This window comes from Lichenostomus cassidix, chromosome 13, assembly GCF_008360975.1.
Source record: "Lichenostomus cassidix isolate B80296 chromosome 13, HeHo_3.0, whole genome shotgun sequence".
Lineage (NCBI taxonomy): Eukaryota > Metazoa > Chordata > Aves > Passeriformes > Meliphagidae > Lichenostomus > Lichenostomus cassidix.
The window spans coordinates 9,429,552-9,456,492 of record NC_139494.1 but is presented as its reverse complement, the minus strand read 5'-3'; the positions used below and the strand labels follow the sequence as shown (position 1 = coordinate 9,456,492).

The 26,941-nt window shown below is 43.1% G+C and overlaps 1 protein-coding gene across 2 annotated transcripts; it reads right to left on the bottom strand.

Moving 5' to 3' along the window:
• Positions 1 to 1,329: 1,329 nt before the first annotated feature.
• Positions 1,330 to 26,625, bottom strand: PCBD2 (pterin-4 alpha-carbinolamine dehydratase 2). 2 transcript variants are annotated; one of them, XR_014854902.1, is made up of 6 exons: positions 26,310 to 26,625; positions 23,417 to 23,548; positions 22,308 to 22,348; positions 21,190 to 21,301; positions 19,496 to 20,702; positions 4,778 to 4,858 (listed from the first exon to the last, which is right to left on the bottom strand). XR_014854902.1 is itself a non-coding variant. In XM_085073560.1 (4 exons), the coding sequence occupies exons 1-4, from the start codon at positions 26,391 to 26,393 to the stop codon at positions 3,226 to 3,228; spliced, it is 393 nt and encodes a 130-aa protein (XP_084929686.1). In that variant the 5' UTR covers positions 26,394 to 26,522; the 3' UTR covers positions 1,330 to 3,225. The 2 variants fall into 2 exon arrangements, 1 of the variants encoding a protein (XP_084929686.1); XM_085073560.1 differs by lacking the exons at positions 19,496 to 20,702; positions 21,190 to 21,301; positions 22,308 to 22,348 and adding an exon at positions 1,330 to 3,321 and having other exon boundaries at positions 26,310 to 26,522.
• Positions 26,626 to 26,941: the final 316 nt, after the last annotated feature.

Here is a 26,941-nt window from a genome sequence, read left to right as displayed (position 1 = left end):
CTCACAAACTGAGATAGACTTTTGCTTTCTACCATGTTCGTGCAGAGCTGTGGGACCTCATTCCCAGAGCCCCACAGCACATCTGATGCCACTGCCTCTCACGGCAATATGATTTTTGCAGTTTACTGGACCTGAGCTCCCACTACGGGGAAAGAAAAGGATTATTCTCTGGCCCCGTTTCAGAGCTGGTGCTGTGAAGGTTTGATCAACAGCCTCGCAGGAGCCAAGCAGTGATCCCAACACACAGCACACTGCAGGCATCTTTCCTACTCTGCACTCTCAGCCTCAAGTTCTTGCTTTTTAATTTCCTGTGGCCACAGAGCACCACTGGAGGGTCTCCCAGGGATAGTGTTTCCCATACACCATGATCAAGGTTGGTTTGGGGGGACACAGTGAACTGTATCAGTCTCAGCACAGGGGAGTTGCCTGCAAGAAGGCTGTTTCTGATGGATTATCCACACATTTCAAGACACACTCAGCCTTAAAGCGAAAAAACCCCAAACACTCCAGGTGATCCGAACCTGACAGCAAACAGAGAAAGGTGATTAGTTTGCAGGAGCAGCAACTCTCTGCCTTGGGGTTCAACTTCATGGGCTCTTGGGGCGCAGGTACCAAGCTGACCTGGAGGAGAAGCTGGCATAGCAGAGGAATCTGCATTTTGGGCAGCTGCTCAAGCCATATCTTCATAGAGCAGCACAGCTCCAGTGATGCCACCACCTGGGAAAGGCCCAAACCTTGCACCCTGGCTACTTCTGCTCAGAGCAGAGTGAGTTATGCCCTTTTCAAGGAGCCTTAGGCTGAGTTTCCTAGCCCCAAACCAGCACCTGTCACTAACACCTTGCTGTCCAAGTTTGCTGTGAAGTTCCAGCTCAATCAGGGAAACTGTGCATCCCTTCCCCATGTCCTATTTTTATGTTGTTATTATTATTTACATTTCACAGCAATGCTCACCTTGCTTACAGCTCTGTGGGATGCCCCAGAAGTTATCAAGAAATTACTGAATTATGGCTGAAATTGTGGCTAAACAAACACTGACCATATAACTTGAAGCTTTTCAAAGTCATCCTTCTCATTCCTGAGTATTCTTGCCTCTGCTGGTCAGGATTCTCAACACCCCCAGCACAGCTTTGTGCCATAGCCAAACAGTGCAGCTCTCTGAGCTGAATTAGTTGATGGGGATTTTTTTTCCTCAGAGTATGTAAATAAATATCAATATTCTAAACCAAAGACCTCCCAGTAACTAAATATTATTTATCTTAAATTTATCTTCAAACTAAACAGCTTTGTCACATATGTACAATAATAAAGAAACAAATTACAAAGGAGGAATTTGGTTTTATTGGTTTTATTCAAAGCCCACGCATTATGTATCAATTCTGAACAACAGACTTTTCACAGTTCATTAGAGATGTTGTCAAAACTTTGGGTGAAGCTCGTTTCACTTCCCCACCAGTAACAGGAGACATCACAGCCTAGTTGTTTGTTTTAGTTTTATTCACTCTTCACAACAGCGACCATTTTCAAACCATATCAGGGAAATCCTCCACTTCACTGGGGAAAGGCACTTGTGAGGAAAGAACAGCTGAGCACGTAGTTTGAATTTGGGTCTTTTTAGGTATTAACTTGATATCCCAAGTAGGGTTACTCACAATAAACCCCAACATCTTGCTTCCTGTGTGTGACCAATTAGCACGTGACGGCGTGTTTGCTAAGGATTTACAAAAAATATCTTTCTTATTTTATCGACATGAACACTTGGGTGGCAGCTCGTGGCATTTCACATCCCAAAATATCCAAGGGACCACACACCTCGCATGTAGCCCCGATATAGATTCTGGCACTCGTGCACCTCCCTTCTGGGTAGCCGGTGGCTGTGACATGCAAGCAATGCTCTCGGGCATTTCAGAGGTGTCAATCTCCCAGGAGTGCCGCAGGAGCTGCTGGCAGGGCATGACGGAGCACGCTGGGGACACTCACAGCACAATGGGGGTGAGAGGCCCTCCTGCAAGCGTTCAGCAGGATGAAGTCTGTCTACCGGCACTGGGAATCTGTCTAGGGGAGGATCATAGCATAAAAACAAAGATTTCAAGCAACGGAAGGAATTATTTTAAGTGCTGTCAGTGGGATCTGCAACTCCTGCAACGACATTTGCAATGAGTAATTGTAGCTACAAAAAAAAAAAGGGTAAGCATAGCTTCAGTCAAGGCCAGCTTAGCAAGAATCCTGCTAATGCCGCTTCCTTCACCGCCGGCAGCCCTGGCTGGGGCTCTGGGTGCTTGGCCAAGCCACCCCTCGCCTGATCCAGCAGGTACTGGAGCACCACATCACAAACTGTGGCTCAGTCCTGCAGGGTGCTGAGCACTGACCTAGCCAAGCACTTCAGCACATGCTTCATTTAATGGTGTGAGTGCTGGGAGCTCACTGGGACTTTGTCATATTCGAGGTACCAGAGCTGAAGTTTTCAGCGACTGCAAGATCCAGTCCTGCACCTGGGAATGTCCAAGCTGGGCTGGATGGGGCTTGGAGCAAACTGGTCTAGTGGAAGGTGACCCTGCCCACAGGAGGGGGTAGAAATGAGATGAGCTTTAAGGTTCCTTCCAACCCAAACCAGTCTGTGGCTACATGATTTTATGCTCTCAGACAGGGAAAGGCTCTCAAGCAGCAACACTGGATACAGCTGTTCCTGCCAGTTGAGCTGCAACTCCAAGGATACACCAGCAGCAGCTTGCTCTGCTCTCCTGTGTCTCTTGCACTCGTCACTGGTCACTGGCAGAGACGGTGGTACCAAGCCACAGGCAACTGACCTGGCTGGGCTGCTCTTACACTGTTTGAAATACAGAGATGTACAAATCTATAGGAGGAAAGCAGCCAGGCATGGGGCAAGCTTACATGGCAGCTGACACCAATTCCTGTGGGCTTGGGAACACCAACACACATGGGTAGGCTCCTGGTTTCATTCCAGTTCAGTTTACTTTCTAAAAAAGGGTTGTTCAAAACTTATTTATTGCTGGTTTATCTGTTACATCCTCCTGCAGAGCCAGCAATGGGAAAGGACAAGCATAGGGATCTCAAGACTACAGTCTTGAAGGTCAGAAAAGCAAAGCCACTCTTTTTATAAAATATCTTGCCTCTAGGGAGTTTTGAAATCAGGGTTACAAGGGAAGAGGGATACCATTTAAACACAAAATATTGGTGGACAATGTATTAAAGCTATTGACATCCTGGTTAAACTGAGGCAGCAGCTTTGTCAATAAACTGAGCCAGCTTCACATCTCTCTTGGTCAGCCCACCGCAGTCGTGGGAAATCAGAGTTATCTGAACCTGTCACAAAGGAAAAGAAAGAGGTTACAAAGGCATTTTAATCTCTGACACGTAGGCTGAACAGCATTCACTGGGAACGCTGTGTGTCTCCATAGTGAGCTGGTTTTGCTCGGTGCTCCTGGCAAGCACCAAGCTGGACCCTCCCTGCTCATGTAAACCAGAAGACGTTGTAGGTGAGGAGGATTTACAGAGCCTGGAATCTCACCAAAATGAGCCCCTTTGCAGAATAACACAGGCTTTGCATTCTTGGCTTTCATCCAAGAAGAGGTGTCCGATTAAATCACTCACTCTTTACATTTAAATTCCATGGATCAGTTTCATGAAGAACTTGGGCCAGTGACCAAGCTGCCAAGAGCTGGGTCAAGGGCTCACATGTTTTGTTAAAAACCAGCACCCCAAAGGTGAAAAAATTGTTAAACTTGTTGCAGATTAATTTTAAATCATTTAAAAAAACCAAAAAAACAGCTGTCTCACAGGTCTGCGTAGACTGAGCAAGATGACAAGTTGGGCATTGTTTTGTCTTGCCTTTGAGTGAGATTTTGGGATGACAGAAAAGACAAAATCTGAATATTCTGGAAATCCAAGAAAGTCAGGAAGAGTGGTGATCAGGATTTTGCCCAGTGACCATTTAATGTCCCTTAAACAGGGTGACCTGAAGGGCTGATGAGCAGGAGTCTGTGCTGGGAGCCTCAGTTGCAGGGAGGGATGGGATGTCCTGATCTGGGGATGATGGTCTGAGCTGCAGGCTGCTTGTCCAAATGTCTTTTCTTTTAGTATATTTTTAGTGGGATTGCATATATATATATATACACTAAATGCTAACAAACAATGCAGTACAATGCAATGAGAAGTATTAGAAAATAAAACTGAAGGGAGAGCAATAATTTCTCCCTTCACACAGCACCTTTCATTCGAGGGTTGCAGTAATCCTTGTAACCCTTGTAAATATGGGACCACCATCAGTTAGGTAATATTATAAACAAATTTTATAAGCTGCTATGTTGAGACATAGGAGCCTACAATTTTTAAAAAATCAAACCTAAATTGAGACTGCCAGGCTCCCATTTAGATACCAACAGTCTGCTACCCTACACCGCTGAGTTCCCGACCTGCTGCACAGAAAGGAATGAGAGCTGGTGAGTAGTTTCAAAACAGTAATTTATTCAGGTTGGCTAATAAGAGTTTAAAGGCTTGTTTTATTTTTAGATCTCAGCCAGAGAGGTGAAGCCACAAGCCCCAAAAATACAGCTCGCAGCAAGAGCAAAGAGCTTCATTCTTGATTCCTCACCACTGCAAATCTCAGCATTTCTTTAAAATCTCAAATCTCTTTATAGAGAAACTTCCCATTCCCTTATTTTGTAGACAAGCTACAAATAAAGGCAGAGAGAATGGGCCAGTGGTTTGGCCTCCTTAACTCCACTGCTGTGTGAGTAACTAGGGCTGGTGGACACCTTACCTTGCTGTAGACATTAAACCATTCTGGGTGGTGATTCATCTTCTCTGCTTGTAGAGCAACACGTGTCATAAATCCAAAAGCCTAAGGAAAGAGAGGGCAAAGAGGAAAATACTCCTCCACCTGCCAGCATTGCAAATGGATTGGCAAGATTCTCTCCAAAAATCTCAAAATCTCCTCAAGATGCCCCAGATGGCTGCACCCTGGGCTGTGTGTGCTAAAGCATTTCAACTTGTCATGCCACTGATGCATTTCCCAATAGGGCTGAAATGATCCCCTGCAGACCCTGGTAAATCACTCTGCTCAATGTGACTTACCCTGGGACTCAAAGCTATTGCACAACAGCAATGATTTTACCTCTGGCATCAACAGGGATTTTAAATATCCATCCCAAGTCCCCCATCCCTTACTGCATCTTAGAAGTGTGCCATCTCTAATTAAACACCGTGCCACAGTATTACCAACACTGCTTCCAGAAACACATCCCTCAATTTAACCATTTTGCTATTTATTTTACTGGGGAGAAAAAGGCAGCAGGTGGGTATGCCACTCTGCTTTATGAGATATATTTTCCCTTCAAATGAGTTAAAATAGGTTTTCCAATCCTCTGCCCCTACATTCTGCACAGCATGCTCCCCCAGGACACAGGTTTTATCACAGGCTCAAAAGGAAAATAATAGCAGGTCCTTGCCAAAATACTTAGGAGCAAATCACTGCATTGTAAAGAAAATTGGAATGTCCATGCAAATCAAGACTGTAATTATGCAGCGGGGCCCGAAGGGCCTGGGAGCATGAGCAGGACGCCTCTCAGCAGCAGGCTTTGTTGATACAAACCTCCATCCATTGGGTTCAGGTCCTGAATTAACATGCAAAGCTGGAGGAGCATCCACGTTACAGTCTGGTTCAGATTATAATACAACAAGCTCCACAAAACCATACCTGATTTAGGTAGGTTTTTAGTGCTAATTTATGGAAGAGAATGCATATAGCCTGCATTCCACTAAGCGATGGCCATTTCAAACAAACATGTGGTCAATGAATAACATATAATAGTTGATAATAGTTTCAAGTCTTTTTCCCTCTCACAAATTGCAAAAACCTTTAAGGAAAAAAAAAGAATTGGTGCCTGGATGAAGAATGACTTTGTTGGTCGCTTTGCCAGTCAAATGAATGCAAACGTTATAATCAGAGAAAATCATTCCAATGAGGTTTGTCATTTGGAAATCACCAAACTGTCAGCAATTAAAAAGCTTTTTTTCTTTGACCCAAGAGCATTCGAAAATTCAGAAGAATCTAACTTCCCTTGAAGCTCTTGCTTGGTTTAGTTTTACTTTGAGTGAACAATTACTTTTAAAAATTTGTCCATGTTTCAGCAGCACGCTTTGAAGTAGAAAGCTGCAAGTTGTGCATCAGATGTTAGCAATGATTTGGAAAACTTCTCCATTAATAGTGTTGATTTAAATGTTTTTAGAGTGCCCACAGGTTTAATAAGAATGCTATTTCCAACACAGCAATCTATACACAGAAATGTCCCCAAAAGTTTAAAATAGTGATGTCTCTGCAACCAAATTACCTTTATAGAAACAACTATCAAAGGAAAAAACAAAAATAAATTTATAACCCCCCCCACCAGGTCTGTGTATTCCCTACTGGTGTCTGTCTGTTCATCCCAGGAACTTACCCACCCCTGTACAGACTCAGGTCACACTGCAAACACAGTCACTGATGGTGCAGCAATAATTGTCACTCCAGCGAAGGCACACAGAATTACTCAAGCAAACAACTCTAAAAAATTAATCTTCTCTGTAGACCTTCCTCCACACTTCAGATGGCAAATCCTCTTCATCAGTAGACCACCAAATCCCCCCAGTCAGTGCACCAACATGCTATCCCACTACCTCTTCCCTGCAGACAGTAGAGTCTCCAGCTGGATAAAAAGGACATCAGTCTTAAACTGTTCATCCTACCAGAGACTGCTCAACTTGAGGCTGTCCGACTCATGAAAAGGAATAAATTCCAGCTCAAAGGACTCTCCCCAGGACACATCCTGCTGCTTGTTGCTCCAGCTGCCCACAGCTGTCCCAACCAGGGCAATCCAATGTCACAGTGAAGGACAAAGCCTGCCCACCTCCATGCATGTCCTGCTCTGCTTAGGGACGTTCTCCCTCATTGCACATTATCCACAGCAACTTACTCCTTGCATTTTAGTTTATTTTAATTACACACAAAAAGTATCTCTCACTAAGAAAATGAGCTATGGTTCTACTGAGCAATTTCACCAATGCAATCTCCATTAAGGTCCTAAATACTTCCTTTGCTAATTAAATGAATTGGAACGCTATTGTTTATGAATCACCTTTATATTTGTAGAGCCTTAACCTTTCTTTGGGAAAATACAACTGGCCCTGGAAGGAAGAGATATTTAGGTTTGATTAGATATGAAAACACTATTATACAAAATCAGTTTGGACATTTCTTCACGTCTTGAAACTTGATCGGTAATTTGGTCTAATTGGTGATCAAGGAAACTATCTTGTGATCAATTAAAGTAATTACCGCATTCCGGCAACACAACCAACCTTAATTTGAGTGGGAGTCTGCACTTCTTCAACTTTAATTAAAAATAATGAAAATTATTATGCAGTCTGCAGTGCAAGATCATTGTCAAGACTGCACTGGTGGGCAGAGTTTATCAGACCATCACACATTTCTTGATGAAAGTGGAACAAGCACTTCACTCATGACAGTGAGACCCAACACAGCCTTGACTTTCACTGCATTAATAACAGGGATCTGCAGTCCCTCGGCCCCTAACAAGAACTTTTTCTGATCTTTTCCTTCAAAAATAAAAAGACAGGAAAAAGAAAGGTTTTGTGTATTTTCTAGAAGCCATAAAGAAGTATTAAAAGAGACTTTGATATATTTAATATTATGAAGTATTCTGGTATTTCAGTAACAGGCATATTAGACATATTTTCAACCTAACCCTTTTAGGACATTTGGGCTAAAATAGTATCCAGACATACACGGAACTCCACATAAGTAAATCACATCACCCAAGGGGTGGCAGAGTGCAGAGTCCCTGTAAGGAGCCATGAAGAGCAATAGAAGTAAGGAGTGAAGCAATCCTGCACGGATAAGATGCCTTGGGTGTGCTGATACATCTCTTCCCCTCATGTCTTTTAAAGTCACGAAAGAAGGAACTAAAAACTAATTCAGTCGTAACATCATATCTAATATGTTTGCTAAATGCTAGCAGCTGTAATATGCCTCCATGAGACAAAAATCAGGGCTACTATTAGAAGAACAAGTTAAACTAAAAAAGTGGGAAAAATAATTCAGCTATCTTAGAATGTTTTGTGACTGGCCAAGCTGCTCTTAAAAGTAATAAAATCCATTATCACAAAATAAGACTGAGCATTACTTTTGTTTCCTGAGAATGAGAAAACCAGGGCTAGACACTTTGCTGTCAGAAGTGGGAGGAAAGATGAAATTCCATCTGCCCCTCTGCACTGCACAGCGCTGCACGGCTCCAGGAGAACCGCGGGATCCCGGAGCTAATCTGCTATTATTCTTCCTTTCACACTTCTTAAGCAAGGAATCCATTCATCTTAATACTTTTTAAACACGCTGCTTTTGTACAATGCTTGCCAACATTATCTTGATGAGTTACACATCAAAGGCCTACAGGTCGTTGTGTCGTGCTCATACATCACCCACCACAAGTCCCCCGTGATGGATCACCCCCGTGCATCTCCAGAAGAAAGCAGCTGACAGTACTTGACTCCAAAGTGCAGATATTTGAGAAAAACAGCTGAAAGGCTCAACAATATAACCACGCACACTTTTTATTTGTTTGTTTTAAAATGAAGTGTGCACTCGGGCTTCTTAAATCCCCCGGCCGGCCGGCCAAGGAAAGCATGTGTTAATCACAAGTACATTATGGTTTCTGCCTCCCATCTGTCATTATAACGCTGGAGGTAGCATTAACCCTGACCTTCTGCAGTGCGAGGGCTACCTGTCTTCCCTTCCCCACCCACCCAGGCTGCATCTGTACCATTTATCAGTGGGAAATTAATACATTACTCAGGTTACAGTGACACTGTCACACAGGAGATGACTACACCTCACACGTTTGCTCTCCACTCACCCGAGTAAAAAGTACCCAGGGTACAGCACAAGTTCTCCTTAGCAGTTTGACACTTGTAACAATAAAATCAAATCATTAAGGTTCACTCCCAAACTCCAGAAGCTTTTACATATCCAGCTGACATTACTACCTAACAGTGAGCTACAAGCCAGTAGATAAAAGGAAAAAGCTTTTCAACGTCAAGCTATTTTAAGTCAGGATTAGATGCTAGTCACAAGGGCTGTCACGACATTTTCTCTTGTGCTCTCACAAAAAAATTAGAGTTTGCTTTATTTTGATTCTATTTGCTCCATTGCTAAATACTTTTATTGTATAAACATGTATAAATCACATCACAAAGCTACCACTCCTTATATGAAAATGACAACATAGTTAAAACACAAAAAAAGAGAAATTCAACTAGTATTTAGGAAGTGATGGCAGCACAGGAAGACGGGTATTCATTCCCAAAGCCATGTGCTCATTTTGGGATTCTTCCCTGTTGGCATCATCAATCTGCCTGAACCATCCTCAGGGACGCTGGATCCACATGGTATTAGATATTTTCCTTTTTTTTTTTTTGCTGTGTCTGGATTCATACACAACATAAATCAGGTGAACACCTTTTCATTGCTCCTCTGCTTTTTAATATCAATCCAAGAACAGAAGGACAGTAATTAAGAATGCAAATAACCATGCCCCACAAGAGAGCTAAACCCAGGTTACTCATGCCCCCCATGTCTCTGCTGAGGCTTCAAGTCATGACAAGGCAGATCAAGCATTGTGCCTAGAATTCCCAACTCCCTCCATCTCACCCCATCCTGGCATGGACAGCCAGCAGGGTCTGAAGGTGAACAACACCTGATGAACCACTGGTAGAAATTTGCCTTTCTCCTCTTTAATAGCTTGAGCAGCCAAATATTGTGAACAGAGGCAACCCTCCCATTCCCCAGCATCACTTGTGACTGGGGAAAACAGTGCTCCTAACTCTGAAGGATACTAATGAGGGGAAAGGATGGAAGAATAATGCTACAGACACACTGGCATGGACTGAGATGCCATTTCTGTTTTCACAGCAATATTTGAAGCTGTAAAAGCCCCCACAACTCCAACTAAATTGTCAATGCTTTTCTGTGTTTACAATATTCTTTAAAAATCCAGAGCTGACCACTCGCATCCCCCATCCTTATCTGTGCACATAATTTACACAAAAGTTCAATGCTGCTTCACACTCTAAAAAAAGATACCTACTTACATTCCTATTGCAGCTGTAAACACTGCTCTCCGTGTTAGATGTGCAGCAGAGAATGTGCAAACCTTTACACCATGTTCTCCAAAGAACGCTGTTTCTGTCTCCCAACACTTGTTTACAATTATGTCGGTGAAGAAACTAGCTTGCCAGCTCTATATCAAACATTTTTGACAGCAAAAGCACAAACACTGATCTATTCTAAGTAGTTTGCCACTCTATGTAATCTTGGAAAAGGCATTCTTGCCTTTGATTCTAAAAATGTTTATACTTCGTACATTATGCAAATAGTTTTTATATATTAAGAAATAATGCAAGCAAAGCTCAAGTTAAATTAAATTCTTCAACAATAACCTTGCCAAAGCACTGATTTTCCTATTAAAAAAATTATTCCAATTTGTTGATCTTACATTGGATGAAACATACTGTAACAATCTTCATAATTTATGTCCTGTTGGGACACTATGATTTAAAGTAACATAATACAGACCAGCATCACCGCTAATCTAAACCACCTGACCAGATAAACAACAGTTTCCCCTTCTCTCTTCACTGAGGGTATTTCTGTTTATTGTCATATGATTTACCAATGTGAAGAACATGAAGAATAAATGGAGGCAGAGAGCAGTGGAGCTGGGAGGCACAGCCTCTCCTCGATGGGAACGTTTCTCACACAGGTACCAGTACAATGTCAAGAGCCACAGGAGATGACAGAAGGCAATTTCAGGAATGCTGTCTCAGGGAAAGCCCTTCGCTAGTGGCAAGGGGAAGTTTGCACTCACTCAGCACCCTCTACACTCAGTGCAGCACCAGACACAACACAGTTCTGCAATGCTCCAGATGCAGCTCTCCAAAGGGATCTGAGTTCAAGGCTTCATCTTCCCAGCTCAGCAGTGACCTAAGCTGTGACATCACAGAATCAAAATGACAGAACAGTTTGGGCTAGAAGAGACGGTAAAGAACATCCAGTTCTAACGCCCTGCTACAGGCAGGAACATCTTCCACTACCCCAGGTTGCTCCAAGCCTCATCCAACATGACCTGGAACACTTCCAGGAATGGGACATCCACAGCTTTTCTGGGCAGTCTGTGCCAGGGTCTCATCACCCTCACAGGGAAGAATTTCTTCCTAATATCCAACCGAAATCTACTCCCTTTCAGCTTAAAACCATTAACAGTCATAAAGCAGATGCAAGTGTCATTTGCCCCATCTGAGATTCAACTGGTTTGAAAAACAAATTCAAGTGTTTTGCTAAGGTCGATGGACACAGATCAGTGCAAGGAAAGGAACTTTGAGGAAGGTAGAGAGCACTGAGCTGCACTTAAATCCTCCTCCTTGCTTTGCTCTCCTCTTCCTCTCAAGCTCACTAAGTATGTGAAAACCCTTGTGTGCAATTTGCACAACAAACCTCAACCCGACCTTTCCTAAGCCTGTTTATATCAGGATTTTAACAACTGCTCAATTTAGGCCTTTTTTCTCTTACTGGTGATAATAAAAAATGTTACATGTATTACCTTCTTCTTCATCACATCTTGACTTTTCCAGCAGCCACCATGCTGAGGATCTTTTTTCCTATTCTCCTTTTTATTCCAGTAAGTGATTGCACATGGCTTTCATGAACAGAACGCAGATAATATTCTTGGTGATTCAATGAACAGACTTCACACCAAAATTAATCACCTGTTCTACCAGAAAGATTTATAGACTTGATGGAGTAGAAGTGAGAGAACATGGAGATGTCTTCATGCAGCATAAGAACTTTCTGGGAGTGATAAAAGTTTCAATGTCAATGCAACCATATTACAAAATATATTTAATTGTTTACAGGTATATAAATATAATTATAGTTGACTATAAAGACTTCTGCAAAATAAATAGATACCCTAAATCCCAACCAAACCTGGAACAAGGTTATGTAGCATTTGTGATGCATCATTTCATACAAAAATATTCAAAATAAATGTTTTTATTTTTCCTTTTTTCCCCCAAGCCCCTTAGCACTTATAAACACAGACTCAGAAATATTTTATTTATTAAAAAATGTATTTCTCTGATTTACATTTTCCAGGAAAAAAGAGGGAAATAATCCCTGGTTTTAGGACTGAACTAGAACATGGAAGAAATCTTCCAGCCACGTCATAATCTCAATGTGGCTCTCCACCTCCCCAGCCATTTTTTGTGTGCTTTGTGTTAAAAAATGGAACATAAAGGTTGCACTTTGGAGGTTTGCACCAAATAAAATAGCTATTTCAAGAAACATGGCTTTTTAAAATGAGCTTTTTGCACCTTACCTAAAAACACGAAATAACACAGTGAAGTCCCCATTAACTGAGCACCTGCTAAAGTAATCAGGCACTTAAAATAATAAACTCTCTTGGCTGCACAACTGAAAGAACAATGATAATTTGACTTGTTAAAGCTAATGTTTGGTCCAGCAAATCAAGCCCCTGGCTGTACTGTATTAAAGCCATCACACAAACCCCTGTAAAAATAAAGCAGTAACAAGGTGCAGGGAGTCCCCAGTTCCAACCTTCTGAATTCAGGCACCTGAGCTCTCTGCTAAGGCAGAGGGCAATGAATCATCCTCGATAGCCCAGCGCCAGCCCATGACACGAAGGTATTGTAAACCAGAGCAAATCAGAATTAATTTAAGTGAATACTCCACTTCTGAAAGTTGCTCAAACCCTCTGACTTTTATAAAGTGCAGGTATGATGTAGAAGAACAGAGATGTTCATTATCCCATCATACAGCATTTTGGATGAAGCAGATCTGACTGGAGCAGAACAAAATGTTACACTATTTCCCCCAGTGTTTGTTTTTACTCATATGTGAAGGAATTACTTCATTCTGTAGACATGAAAGTGAAGTTCACATGCCATCCATGCTGTTGATAACACAGGGAATGCTCAGACCAAATTCTCCTTGGTCTTTTGGCCAAGATTACACATACTATCAGTTTAATATCCAAGATCTCTGCTGAGCATCCAAGGGCAATCATATCCTGCCTCTGATAATCCTCTAAATCTCTGCCATTTATGATCCTAAGAATACATCAAAGAGTGGTAAGAAAGGCTTTGCTTTATGATGGATTAAGAGAAGAAGAATCTGGTCTCATGACCATTTCATCTTCCACTATCCTGTCAAATTTTTTGGTTTAGTTTGTTTTTTTAAAAACAAGTTTAGCAATTCAAACATGCAACAGAGAAATCATGACGGAGATATCAGGAATCTGGATAGGTCTTCCTATCAGTCTTTTGGCCAAGCCAGAAGCTAAAAACACCTAGAGATGTGAAACAAAGCAAACTAAGGACCATTTACTGCAGATCTAGTCAGGGAATCATTTCACTCAACTGAACTGAAGTTTTCCTACTGCACTGTCAGCATGGGTCTTAATGTTTGGACAACTTTTATAGTTGAAGAGTTCAGATGTTACACAATGGCACTGAATTCAGCAGGAGACTTACCTGGGCTAGCACTGGCAGGCTGCTAATTTACATTGCACCATAAAATTCAAATGTTATTTTGCAAACAAGGTATTTCAAGTCTAGAAACAGATTGTTTGGAAAAATAGAACAGGATAGACCAAGCATCTTCCCACACAAGATGGGGCACCCTTCAAGCTCCACACAGTTGGACCCCTTGCCTGGTTTGCCATGCCTGCTGTTCTCTATGGGATTTTAGGTCACCTCAATCTGAGCTTCATCTCCTCTCTGTTATTTGGAAGAAAGGCTGGAACCAATCATGGAGAAAAGGACAAAAGCAGCTACACTAACTTGTGTTGTTAAGAACAAGGCTCAATAACTGCCAATAATTTAGATACTCAACCTGTACTTAACAGTATGCACTGTCTCCAGACCCCTTCTTAGCTCCAAGCACATGCCTGGAAGTGGCAGAGTATGTTTGGTGAGCAATATTTTGAGCAGTTCCATGGGGCTTTTTGTTGGTTAGCTTTTTACTAGAACACAAAGGTTTCTCTGGGCAACCCACACTGTTTGTGCACTGGTACATCTGGAAATGGAGACACGGGCTCAGGAGAGGAGGCAAATAGTAATTCTGAGTCCCCTAGGGAACGTCAAATTTAATTTTTGAAATTCATATGAGCACAGCACAAAGGGAAACCCTTTGTACAAGTCTCAGGATTTTTATTAGACTGGGCATTACAAGATGCATGCATAAACGCAACATTCTCGATTTGTACACTTAACAGTATTTTTGCTCACTACAAACATCCACCCATTGTAACACAAAGATACCCTCAACCAGGGACACTGTGAACATAAAAACACATATATTCAACTGTCTGCTGTTATTCTCATCCCAGTCCCAGGAAAATCATGGTAGGTCATACAATCAGGACTTTTCTGTCTGATCCTAGGAATAAATAACATTTTTCTACAAAGCATCCTTAGCAATAAATAAACCCAACAGTGCAGTGCTGACTTAGCACAGGGCTTCCCACTCATCACTGTGCTCCCACCAAAGCCCTCCAAGACATCACAACCAGCTTTATGTTTGTGCAAAACAACTTTTCATCTCAGCCAAACAAAACTAAAGGAATAGAGGGCAAGGGGAAGAGGAAGAAAGGAAGCTCTCCCAAAAAAACCCCCACGTGAAGTGGGTTTGCAGCTTTATAAAAGAGAGCAAAAAAACCTCCACACGCCTCACCCTGATAAACCACGGCCCTGCCAGTGGCTTCTCAGAGCAGATGTAACGTTTTAGCCAAACGTGATTGTTTGTGAAAGAAATAATTCTGATCAAAACCCGAAATTGCAGCCAGCAGAAGAGCTGCACTTCGTCACGCTAATCCGCCCTGACGGGGAGCGGCGAGCGGAGATTCCTACTGCGAGAGGAGCAGATGCGAAAGGTCAGCGCCGGCCCGCGACTTCAAACCCCTTAACGTGTAAAACAGTGTGCATTAAAGCCTGAACCGGCTCACGGCGGGATTAACGGATGTCCGCTAAGTGGGTTTGATGTGCTTTTGGTGAGTAATGGTTAATTTTGAAATAGGGGCGTTGTAGTTTTATTTTAGTTTATTCTGCCAGCCGGAGTCCATTTTTAATTACAGCTGCAGAGAATATCCTGAAGCGTGTCGCTCTTTTGTGGGAGTATGAGAAAGTGAGAGCTGCTGGTGCTAAAGGCAATTTACGGTTTGAAACTGTAGGCAGGCATTGCTCCAAAAGCACAGGGATGCAAAAGGTTAAACAACCAGGATTGCATTTAACCAATATCATTCCAGTGTCCCCATAAAAATAAATTTTATTGCATAAAAGAGTTTCAAGAAAACAGTTTTCCTTAACTGAAAAGATAAAAACATTCATCTGAGTGTCCCTCTTCTTCAAAAAAGGCAGCAGCAGTCATACTTGCATTTTCCCAAATAAAGCTATTCAACTGGATTCAAACCCATTGAATTTTCCACTTATTTTCCAAAGGTGTTTTAACATGGAAAGTGCCCAAACTGTTGCTAAAATTAGACTGACCTGTTCCCGTTTGCTCTCTTTGGGTACAACCCTACAGCAGCACTGTCCACACGGAGGATAAAACATTTGTTCTATTTAATTGAAACAATCAATTTATGCAGCTGCAAAAAAAGGAGAAACATTTCTTCTGCTCCAAATCTACAAGAGAGCTTGTGACATCCAAAAGGCATTTTGACAAATAATTCTTTCAGCATTTTCAGATCAATGCATGCAACAAGCATAAGACAAATGCTGTAATAATTTTTACTTGAGTGACAATAAATCCATGTGTTAAGAAAAGCATTTGCATTGGAGCCAACTGGAAAGCAGCCCAAAGGTCAACTGGGCAGATTTTAAGCAGTGGAGTGCATAAAAGGGGATACAACAGGTCTACTGAGGGGGGAAACTCAGCAATTAGAAATACCACACCCCAATAATTATAAACAATAAAATAATCGTTTATTCTGGGGAGAAATATGACTTAGCTTATAAAGAAAATGAGCATCTCAAATTACAGCTAAGTCACCAAAAAAAAAAGACAAAACTGATGCAAATTCTACCACAACCAGGGTAGTATATTTTGCAGGAGATGAAAGACATATGACCATGCCTGAGTCTTCAATTTAAAAATAATTATTTTTATTTAATTATTAATATTGTGATATTTTAAATAACCCAGGTGACCTGATACAGCTGGCAGTGCCATGATGAAATTATAATGGTGACACAGGTATTGTAACAGCACTTGTCACAGGCAGGTGGGACACAAGGGTGGTGGCATCTGCACACACAGATCCAGGCCAAAGAGGAAATGAGGAACGATCCCCTAATGGGGCTACAGGAGAGATGGGGAGGGATTTCTTACATGAGTGACAGAACAAGGATATTGGATATTGGAATGAAATTCCTCCCTGTGAGGGTGGTGAGGCCCTGGCACAGGTTGCCCAGAGAAGCTGTGGCTGCTCCATCCCTGGAAGTGTCCAAGGCCAGGTTGGACAGGGCTTGGAACAACCTGGCATAGTGGAAGGTGTCCCTGCCCGTGGCAGGGGATTGGAATGAGATGAGCTTTGAGATCCCTTCCAGCCCAAACCATTGTAGGATTCTGTGGATTTGTACACCACAAACCATGATGGCTGTGAGAAGAAAATAAATACCTTATTTCCTAACTCCCATCATCAAGGATTTAATTTCTTCCTAGACACAACCAGATTGCACACTTCCATCACTACAGACCTCCAAGCTTTGCATAACTTCTCATCGCTGACTGCCAACTCACAGGAAGCATCACTGCACACAGGAAATGCTGATCAGAGCACCAGTGTCATCTCCTCCCTCTCCAAGCCCAAGGAAGGAGTCTCACAAGCTTCCAAACAAGCCATCTGCCCAGAACCTCTCCTTTCATTTCCCCCAGACTCTGCACTATCTTCATCCCATGGGCAGTGCCAGGCAGTGGCACAGGCAGGTGGATCACATCCAGGTCCCACAGCTGCACCCTGACCTGCTGACTCAGAGGTGAGAATGTTATTTACCCAGTCGATCCCAAGAATAAACTCAAGGAAGGTGTGACTATCGAGGAATCATATATTTTTACTGTGTTCTGCTCTGAGACACTTGATGCAGTTCAATGACTGCGTTTCAGCCTGAAGGTTAACCTCTGCCAGTCCCAGAAACTTCACTATCAGTTTCTAATAAAGGAAAATGTCAACAGGCAGATACACCAAAAATTCATTATTTTCAGATACAAAGATTTTCTCAACTCTGTAAACCCACTCATAAATAATTCTGATTTATTGTAAGTCAGTTATTGTATTCATAAACGCTGGGAAGTTAGTGAACAACATAACTACCAACAGAAATACTTTCATAACTTTGCAGGTGCACAAATCACAGCGTATGGGAGAGGACTCAAAGGATAATGGAAAATGAAGCAGTTTCGGAAAGCCTATATGAAAACCAGCACCTACCTAGGTGCATAAAAAAATAATTTATTTTCAGTCGACAGGCAATCAAATGCAAAACTCTAGCAGAAGGAGCAGGCAGAGCAATGCTACATTAAAAATAGCAATTCCCCCCAAAATGTAGGAAAATGGGTCTGACTTTTGATTAGCAGAAGTGACAGTCAGGCTGAAGCTGCTCAGGCTTTGAGGTTAAACACAACTGACATAGGCTGCACCTGAATCCAATCACTCCCCAGGATCTGAGAAGATTCACACGCGAGGACTAAATTTATCACAAATGGGTTGGTTTCCGATCCTCCTGTAGCCAACTTGCTTTATTCTGACCCCTATTTAACAAATCAACTTAATGGGCACTGGGAGTGCTATAAAACTTAACAATGGAGTGATTTTAACTTTTAAAATATAGTTATGAAGCAAAATGTTGGAGAGCTCCTTCAATACTGGAAATCAAATTAAAACTAGACATTTTTTAACAGTCTTGACAGATATAATCCTAGTTACCATGTAAATTTATGGTAAGCTGCTGTGATATTAGCCACAGGTGCTACTTTTAATATATGGCCTGCATCTGGCTGGGAATAAAATATCTCAAGAGGACTGAAAATGACCTCACTATCAGACAATGGAGAAGAAAAAAAACCACAAGACCGTTGTGGCATATAAAAAGCTGGAGATGTGGTCCACAACTGAATATTTACCATAAAATTCATTTTAACTCTGCAGATTGTAAGTTAAAGGATATTATGTTTTCAGTACATAAAAGGCGTGGATGTATTTCAGCCAAACAGCCAAAAGACTAAGTACATAAAGTGGCAATGAAATACACTGCCTATATGTATAAAACCAAATTTTCCAACCTTTGATGAATATAGAAAACAAAGCAATGTGCTGGGATTAGAAAAAGGAGTAGAAAAAGGAAGGATGGACCCAGATTATATTGCAGGGACTGGCACCAAGTACTGCCATCAAAAGAAATCATGAGTATGCATTGCATATCCTACCAAATTTGTTTGGACGTGTAATTAGAATCATACAAGAAGAATGATCATTTTAAAGGGACAAATCTGAGCATGTCTTCCTACAGCCAAAGGAAAAAAACATTGGCATTACCAGGAGGGAGAAAAAAGGCATGTACCATAACATGCTCTATCTGATATTTTTCTCCCAAATTCCAGGCAAGAGAGATAGCAAATCTGGAAAGGAAATGAAAAGTGAGAATAATAATGTATTTAATACTTCTCGATTTTTTGCACATCTTTAAATATGTTCTCAAATGCCAAGACTGCATAACTGCACTGAAACACATGTGCCTCTATTCGCAGTGCAAACCATTTCCATACTGTCCCCTCCATTCAAGCTCATCTTCCAACTCCATCCTCTCACCCCAAAAGACAAAATATATCTAAAATAGCTTTAAAACTCTTAAAGCATTTGATTTCCCATCATTTTAGAAAATGACGTCAAAGGTCTTATGGAGACTTCCTACGTGATCCTTTTTTTTTTTTTAAGAATCAAACTTAATTAAAAACATTAAAAACCTACCCCATAAAAGAAAGCAGCTGTAAATGCTGAACCTGACCATCAGCAAACTTCCCCACCTTTGTAATTTCCTAACTGCATTTGCTGCCTCGGTGTGATTACCTACGGAAACGCAATCACACAGGCAGTTGCCCCTTAAACCCTCTGGTCAAATCCAACCAAGTTTGACAAGAGACATGGAAGTCTCAGAGCTGAGATGTTCCTGCAAATTTGGTGAAAGTGAGCAGCTGGATACAGGACCCAAATAGAGCATTTGGCATCCTGCACTCACAGCCCTTCACAGCCGCCTGCCCAGCTCAGGACCAGGCTTGAGATGAATCAGGGAGAAATTCACATCTTTAAACCAGGACTGTCCCCTTCTGCAGATCACTGCTCCAAGGTGAACTGACCTGGAATGCTGGGAGAAGTTACCAGCATGATCTGGAGGCATAAACTAACTTTCTATCCCAATGCCCAATTTTGTTTGAGCAGACTGGAAGGAGAGCACTTGCTCCACTGGAAGACAACCATTTTGTTTCAGTAACACAAAGAAATGAACTGACAAGAACGTCCCTTTGTGATGACACACCATGGCCTGAAAGCCTCACCAGCCACTCTTCTCTGCCCTGCAGCCTGGGAGAGAGGCCCCAGAAAAACTCCCTGACATGGCTGTGAGGTTTATAGAAGCTCACAAGCACCCAGATCCAGGGCAGGGATTGGGACTTGCCATGGATTGCTGCAAGCCCACCTCCTCTCCAAGGCCTGGCCCACTGCCAGAGGTTTCTGCCAAGCACATGTTCCTTGGGAAAAGTGACTCAACCTGTGGTCTCCTGAGCGACTGAACCCCAGCGAGGGTCCTGGAGGTAAAAGATTCCAATGTTAGCTCATCACAGCCTACCACTGCCACTCCACAGTGGCAATAGCTCAGGGCAAGGACAAGGCAGAAGGAGGAACAGATGCATTGGTGCCATCAGCACAGCTCTTCTGGACACGGCACTCTCCTCTACAGCTGAATTGTGTTTGCGTTTTCCCCCCAACACTGGTGTATTTTATTTTATACAAGATGCAGAACACCCACCCACCAGGAGCCTGCCTCACACTAATGCCTATTTCTAGCCAGCTGTCCAGTCCCTCAGAACGGGTGCTTGGTGGGCACTCCCAGAAGCAAAATCAACAAAGGGCCTCCAGCAGGAACCCCAGGCTGGTTTCCAGCTTATTTCAGAGAGTTGTACCACCAAAGCCCACTTTCATGAAAATGTATCTTCAGGCTAACAAACACCATCAGTGCTTTCAAATTCTGGGTTACAAACTAATTCCCTGAGCCAGAAGTGTCATTAGCTTGTCAGCCTCACAAAGGCAGCTCACTGCTGATCGCTTTTAACTGAGCTAATCTCAGCCTGAAAGCTTCAGGAATCTAAATAACTCTTGTTTCACAGAAGTTTCATTTCATTCTCATGCTGAAAATAATATACATAAACCAAGCTCATGTCTACACATTTGCACAACTTTATAATAAAAGTTGTGTTTATATTCTTAACATCTGTTGACATACACAGACTTTGTAAACCTGGCATAGATTTTGAAGCCACAGAATTTTCCATGCATCATGAACATTATCTGCAAGAAGCAATTAAAAAAAAAAAAAGCAATGAATAAATTAATCATACCAATATCATCTGCAAAACATAAATTTGAAATACCTTTCATGTCGGCTCAACTACTTTTTTTTGTATTTTTTGGGGTGATTCTTTTTTCTACACCTGATTTTACACCATCTGTAAAAGGACAACAGGAAGATCACCGTGGAAATGACATTTCTCAGTACTTTGACTTTTACTAAATACTTTAAATTCTGTAAATAGAATATTTATTACATAAAATGGAAGTATTTGGACCTACAAGCTCCATTTTTTCACTGCAGGACTAAATTCTCCCGAAGTACAAGACAGGTATAGCTCTGCTTTTGTCATTTGTTTCCTAGGTTGAAGTAAACACAGTATTTACTAATAGTCATTATAAATACAAGCGTATGTACATAATTTAATAAAATTAAGCATATATGCATAATTTTATTTTCAGTTTCAACTTATCGAAAGGCAAATACCTGCTTCTAATACCAGCTCAGGATCTAATGCCCTTGGGATCTGCATGTTGAGCCTGATGCTGGGCTACAGGAACAGGAATGACTTCTGCCCTCTGCAACTGCAAAGGGAACACTGCAGCAAATCCATAAAAATCAACAGGTTAAATTCTGCCTCTAGATAGTCACATCTAACCTTGATCCAAGCAGAGCACCCTCCTGCATGGCTTCTTCTCCCAAATGGGGGCAGAAAATTCCATTTTGAAGCCAATTCTCAGCCTCTGCTCTCATTTCTGCCTTACATCCATGAACAGCTAAGAATGAAAGACACTGTTCTGGTATCTCCCAAACAATTCAAGTGGCAGTTTTTTAAGTACTCTTCCTATGACCATAGGTACTAGAAGTATAAACATATAGTTCATCATTTATCAATAAGCTTATTTAAATATACTCAACTTCCTATACTGGTATCTGCTCCATCTGTGTTCAGATTAGGAAGACATATGGATATCCACCCATGCTGTAAAATAAATCTACATCATCAAAAAAAAAATACAACTTTGTAAATTTTTGTCAAGGCAATGCGTTTTCCAGATATCTGCTGGTGCAGGACACTGATTTGTCTCCTGACCTTTCTGTTGGCAGACAGGGACTGTCTAAATCCATCTGATCAAACTGATTTACTCATTTACAGTCGGCAAAACCACTTTTTAATTAACTTTGGGGGAAGCTTCCTTTCTAGTTGCACTGAACCAACAAAGACTTTGACCATAACCAGGCAAACACGACATTTTAAGAATATTCAAAGTGCAAAGGGAGGAAATCTCAACTCTTCCAAGGGTCACTTCTATCTCACTGGTGTCAAACATGCTTCATTCCTGGATGCTCCAGCCCCAAGCTGCTTGCACATCTCACCAAGGCTTCCTGTGAGCTCCCTCTCATGGGCTTTCCTCCTTCACTGCCCTCTGAATGAACTGATTTGGTTCTATTTGCTTTGTATTAACATTCAGGTTAAAAATGCACTCAGGGCTCTGGATGTTCTCCCTGGACCAGCACTGTCCTGCTCATGAGCTGGATTTTCCTGCAGTTGTTTTCTCTTTTGCTTTCACCCAGCTCAAAGGGGCTGGGATCACTTCACCCACCTTTTCTCTGCTGCCTGGGCTTGCCTTACTGCGACAACTGACTGAAATAGCAAAGAAAAGAGTCAAGAGTTACAAATCACTGTTTATCCAGCTCACTGTGGTTTCCTAAAACATCTTGTTCTGGGTTTAGGCACAGCCATGTAAATAAACAGCTCACAGCACAGCTCCTGGTCCCTACACACAGCAATAAACCCACAGCATCCCCAAGCTGGAGCTTGCAGTGTCCCTCCATAGTGAGGGAAGGAACTGGCTCAGGGAGATACATCATCCCAACAAACCCCTGGGAGCTCTCTCCCTCTGAGAAAGAGCTCACCCCTCCCTCAGAAATAAAACAGAAGGGAAATTCATGCTCTGGGAACGTGACTTTTTCTAAGTAATGTCATGATTCCTCAGAAGGGAATTTTCAGGGGAATGTAGCTGAACATGGATCTCAAGACAAACTCAGTATTTCGAAAGCAAGTTTGTGACTGATGTCCAAAACAAGTTCTTGTGAGTGTGAGATGTGGCTCAGGATCCTGTCTCCAAACAAGAACCCAGTGAGGTAAATGAAAGCCAGCACTCTGTGTGCCAAAGACACTGCAAGATCAGCTACTACAACTCATTCAAGGATACACTAGAACTCTGTCTTCCTGCTTAGAAGGTGAAACTTCTTATTTTCCACACCTGACTTGACAAAAGTTTCAGTTCTTATATTTACCCATTTTTCTCACGCATTTCCCTGACAAAAACAATCCCCACTGCCCATGAGTTATGTATTTCCAGCATTCGTTTATGAGGGGTAGTACTAGTAATGAAAAAAAACCACAAAAACAAGATCAAATACTGCTTTGTCTGATTCCACAATACCAACCTTGACCCTGACCTGAATATTATAATCAAGAAACTGTAATATTAGAACAAATCTACTTATCAACTACAAAACGGAATTAATTTACTCCACCTAATGAGATCAGAATCTGAGAGCAATTCATCAGGGCAAATCCAAGAGGATTTGGCCCCACCAGGATACTCCCAAACTTCTGAATATAAATATTTTCCCATCAGGATCGTATGGAAATTAAAGCAATTACATTTCCTTTATATTAAAAGTGGTATATAACAATCATTACCTGATTAAAATTTTTGAAATTGAACTCCTTGTAGATGGCATCTCTTTCTCCGAGCTCAGACCAGCCTGAAGCTTTGAGATCCAGTAAAACTTGGTTCCTTTCCTCTGTCGTCAACCAGTGAGACTGGGAGGACTATTGAGGGGAAACAATAAAGGCATGGCACGAGTGAGGCTGAGGTTCTCTTTTGTACAATAAGAAAACCACGTGATGAAATTGTGGTTATGTATTGTGCAAAGGTAAGGATGTGGAAAATTCACTGTGCAGTTTCTTACTGTTTATAATTTCACAGACCAGTTCAACCTAAACCAGCCAAACCCTGCCATTTGTTTGGGCAAGTTTGGCCAAGTGCTTTTTGTACAAAACTAGTGAAAAGCAACAGGCTCTTTCCCAGGAATGAAGATGGACACCAGCATACCTGCACCCTCCATCATCTGAATTATCCAGATCCTGTAAGACCACATTTAATTTTCAAATGTTCCACTCTGTCTGTTAAGTAAAGGATGATTTACATTATTTGCTAAATGTACAATTACAAGGCTAAAAGAGGTATCAGGAAATAGATATTTCAAAAGAGAGAAGAAAAATGGGAGATTGCATTCTACCTACTTTGTATTTTACTATTGTAAGAAAGCAGGAATGGATTTTAAGACAGCACATGCTGTGGAGTTCTGCAAGGAACAAAGCTTTATAATTAAATTAAAAGAAAAAAAAAGACAATACAGACACAATTGCAAATAGTTTGAAGTTACTGGTATAAGCACTAGATTCTGCAAAGCATCAGTTTTTAAATATGGCTTACTTGAAGTGGCAGGAGTCCTCATGACACCACTGGGAGCACAGACATGACAGATTTAACACTTTGCTTAAATATCGGAATCAGGGGCTGAACCACACACAAAGCCAGAGCCAGACACATAGGAACGTTCTGTGGGGTCTTTGGAAGAGGTTTGACATCTTTTCTAAAAGCATGAGCCCTTCCTCAGATGATACATTCTGAGAGATGGGTCTCAGACTCACATGATACATGCAAAGTTTCAGCGGGAAGAACCTTTCTCCCCGGTACAGCTACCTTTAGACTGTTTTAGTCTTTATTTTAGCAGCTAGTACAGCTTTGTGAGAACCTCCAGAAAGGCAGTTTTGCTCCGGAGGTTCACTCAGACATGGGAGGTCGGTGAGGATCTGCCGCAGGTCAGCAGCTCAGGATTTTTCACCTCTGCCAGCCGGTGCTCCAGCGGGAGCCACGGTGCCACCAGATGGGGCTGTGAGTCTGAGCAGAGCAGGAATTAACGCAATTAATGCGACCTGAGCAAGGCTTTAAGATGCAGGAGGGCCAACGAGCAACATTTTCATCAATAACGTAGGATAAAAACCGCCTAACAGGGTAAATCAATCTAAAAGCATCACTGCTGCTGTTTGCATTCAGGGGGATACAGAGATGTAACAACAGATAGGTTTTACAGGTCTCAAACTGAACTAATATAGGCTCTTTACACTTCAAACACAACTTTGGGCTTGCAAGAGCAAAAATTTCAGCTTTGTGATTGCTATAACTGCAGTCATAGGCATGAATTTCTTACATTCTTCTTTTTCTTTTTTTACATATACAACAATACACATATAAAAATCACCGAAGTTAAAAGTTGTCTCGAAATATACAGGAAATGTACTATTTTATCTGGCACAAGATGAAATTAGTCTGCTAATGTACCAAAAAGTCATGGGGGTCGGTGGTTTTTTTTGACATAGCAAAGTCCAGGGCTGTGACCAGGAGGCAGCACAAAGTCCACTCCTCCAGCTGGAACAGAGATGTCCTGTGCCAGCTTTGGGGACACTGCGGTGCCTTCCTGACACCTCACCTGACACACAGCCATTGATTGACAAGACAATTTAGTGACTTGAAATTTGACCACAGAGTTTTTAATAGGAATGTGGAGACCAGGTTTGATGCAGGCCCTGGTGAACACCGAGCACGTTTTGCATTTCAGAAGCCATGTCCTGAGTCAACCCCTCGATACATCATGATGTCCAGAAATCTAGCAGAAAGCAGCTTGTACAAGGGAAGAGATAAAGTGGGAGATTCTGACTGTGTTTCCATGCTCACACACCCCAGCAGCATGTCCTGGGCATGGCCAGACCCCAGGGATGCAGGAACGGGCACTGGGAGCTGCTGCTGAGCGAGCAGCCGAGGTGTGGCACCTCACCCTCACTGGGGTTAGGGGCTGCTGGGTGGTGGGTTTGACCCAGAGATCGATAATGTGTGTTTGCAGGAAGCTCAGGGAAAATAGTCATTAACTACAAAAAAAAATTAGAACTCTCATGCCTGAGGGATGAGGGTTGAACCCTGCACGTGCTGTTCATTATTAGCTCTGTGTAAAACAAAATAATCAGCCGTGAGGTGGGATGGCGGTGGGACACAGGGAGAATCACAAAATCATTTGGGTTGGAAGGGACCTTAAAGAACATCTTGTTCCACCCTCTGCCATGGGCAGGGCACCTTTCCCTAGACCAGGCTTCTCCCAGCCCCGTCCAGCCTGGATGAACACTCCCAGGATGGGGCAGCCACAGCCTCTCTGGGCAGCCTGTGCCAGGGCCTCAGCACTCCCATGGCAAGAATTTCTCCCCGATATGCCACCTAACCCTCCGTCAGCATGAAGCCATTCCTCGTTATCCTCTCCCTCCACGCCCTTGCCCAAAATCCTCTCCAGCTCTCCCCTAGCCCCGTCCCGTACCGAATGGTGGCAGCCAGGTCTCCCCGGAGCCTTCTCCAGGCTGCGCAGCCCCAGCTGCCGCAGCTCGGCGGGAAGCGGGCCGGCACTGACCCGAGCCCGCGGCCCGTCCGTGCTGAGCCCCTCCGCCCCGCGCCCCGGCCCCGCCCGGCTCCCCTCAGCCTCACCATGGCCGCGGGGCTCCCGGCGCCGCCCGCCGCCCGCCACGCTCCCAGCAGCGCCCGCCGCAGCCCGGCCCCGCCGCCCGGCATGGCCCCTCAGCCCGGCCCGGCCCGGCCCGGCCCCCGCCGCGCCCCGCGGGAGGAGCCCGCGCCGCAACCGGGAGCTCCCAGCGTGCCGGGAGCGGCGGAGACAGCTGCCCTTCCTCTCTCCCTCCGCCTCCGCCGCAGCAGCCCTCCGGCAGAGCGGCCAGCGGCCGGGAACGAGGAGGTGCAAGCACCGCGCCGCTCTGGGTAACACCCTGCAAGGAGGTGGTACTGGGGGGAACCGATCTCTGGTGCCGTGCCTGCAGTGAGACGACCAGAACGGGCCTAAAGCTGAGACTGGAGCATTCGGATCAGATAGCAGGAAATGTTTTCACAGTCAGGGCGGTCAGGCATTGGCCCAGGCTGCCCAGGCAGGTGGTGCAGTCACCACTCCTGGAGGTGTTCAAGAGGCGCCCGGAGCTGGCGCTGGGTGCTGTGGCTCAGGGGTCACAGTGGCGGTGCTGGGCGGAGGGTAGGACTGGACGGTCTAAAAGATCGCTTCCAACCGTGATGGTTCCATGACCTGTGACACCTGCCTGGGAGGAGAACGGCCG

Bases quoted from the DNA above. Each gene is read 5' to 3' on its own strand.
- PCBD2 (XM_085073560.1), bottom strand. From the start codon at position 26,393: ATGCCGGGCGGCGGGGCCGGGCTGCGGCGGGCGCTGCTGGGAGCGTGG. The intron at 23,549-26,309 runs GTGAGGCTGAGG...TCCCCTCAATAG, and splicing joins CCGGGAGCCCCGCGGCCATG to TCCTCCCAGTCTCACTGGTT. The intron at 3,322-4,777 runs GTAAGGTGTCCA...CCTTTGTGACAG, and splicing joins GGTTTAATGTCTACAGCAAG to GTTCAGATAACTCTGATTTC.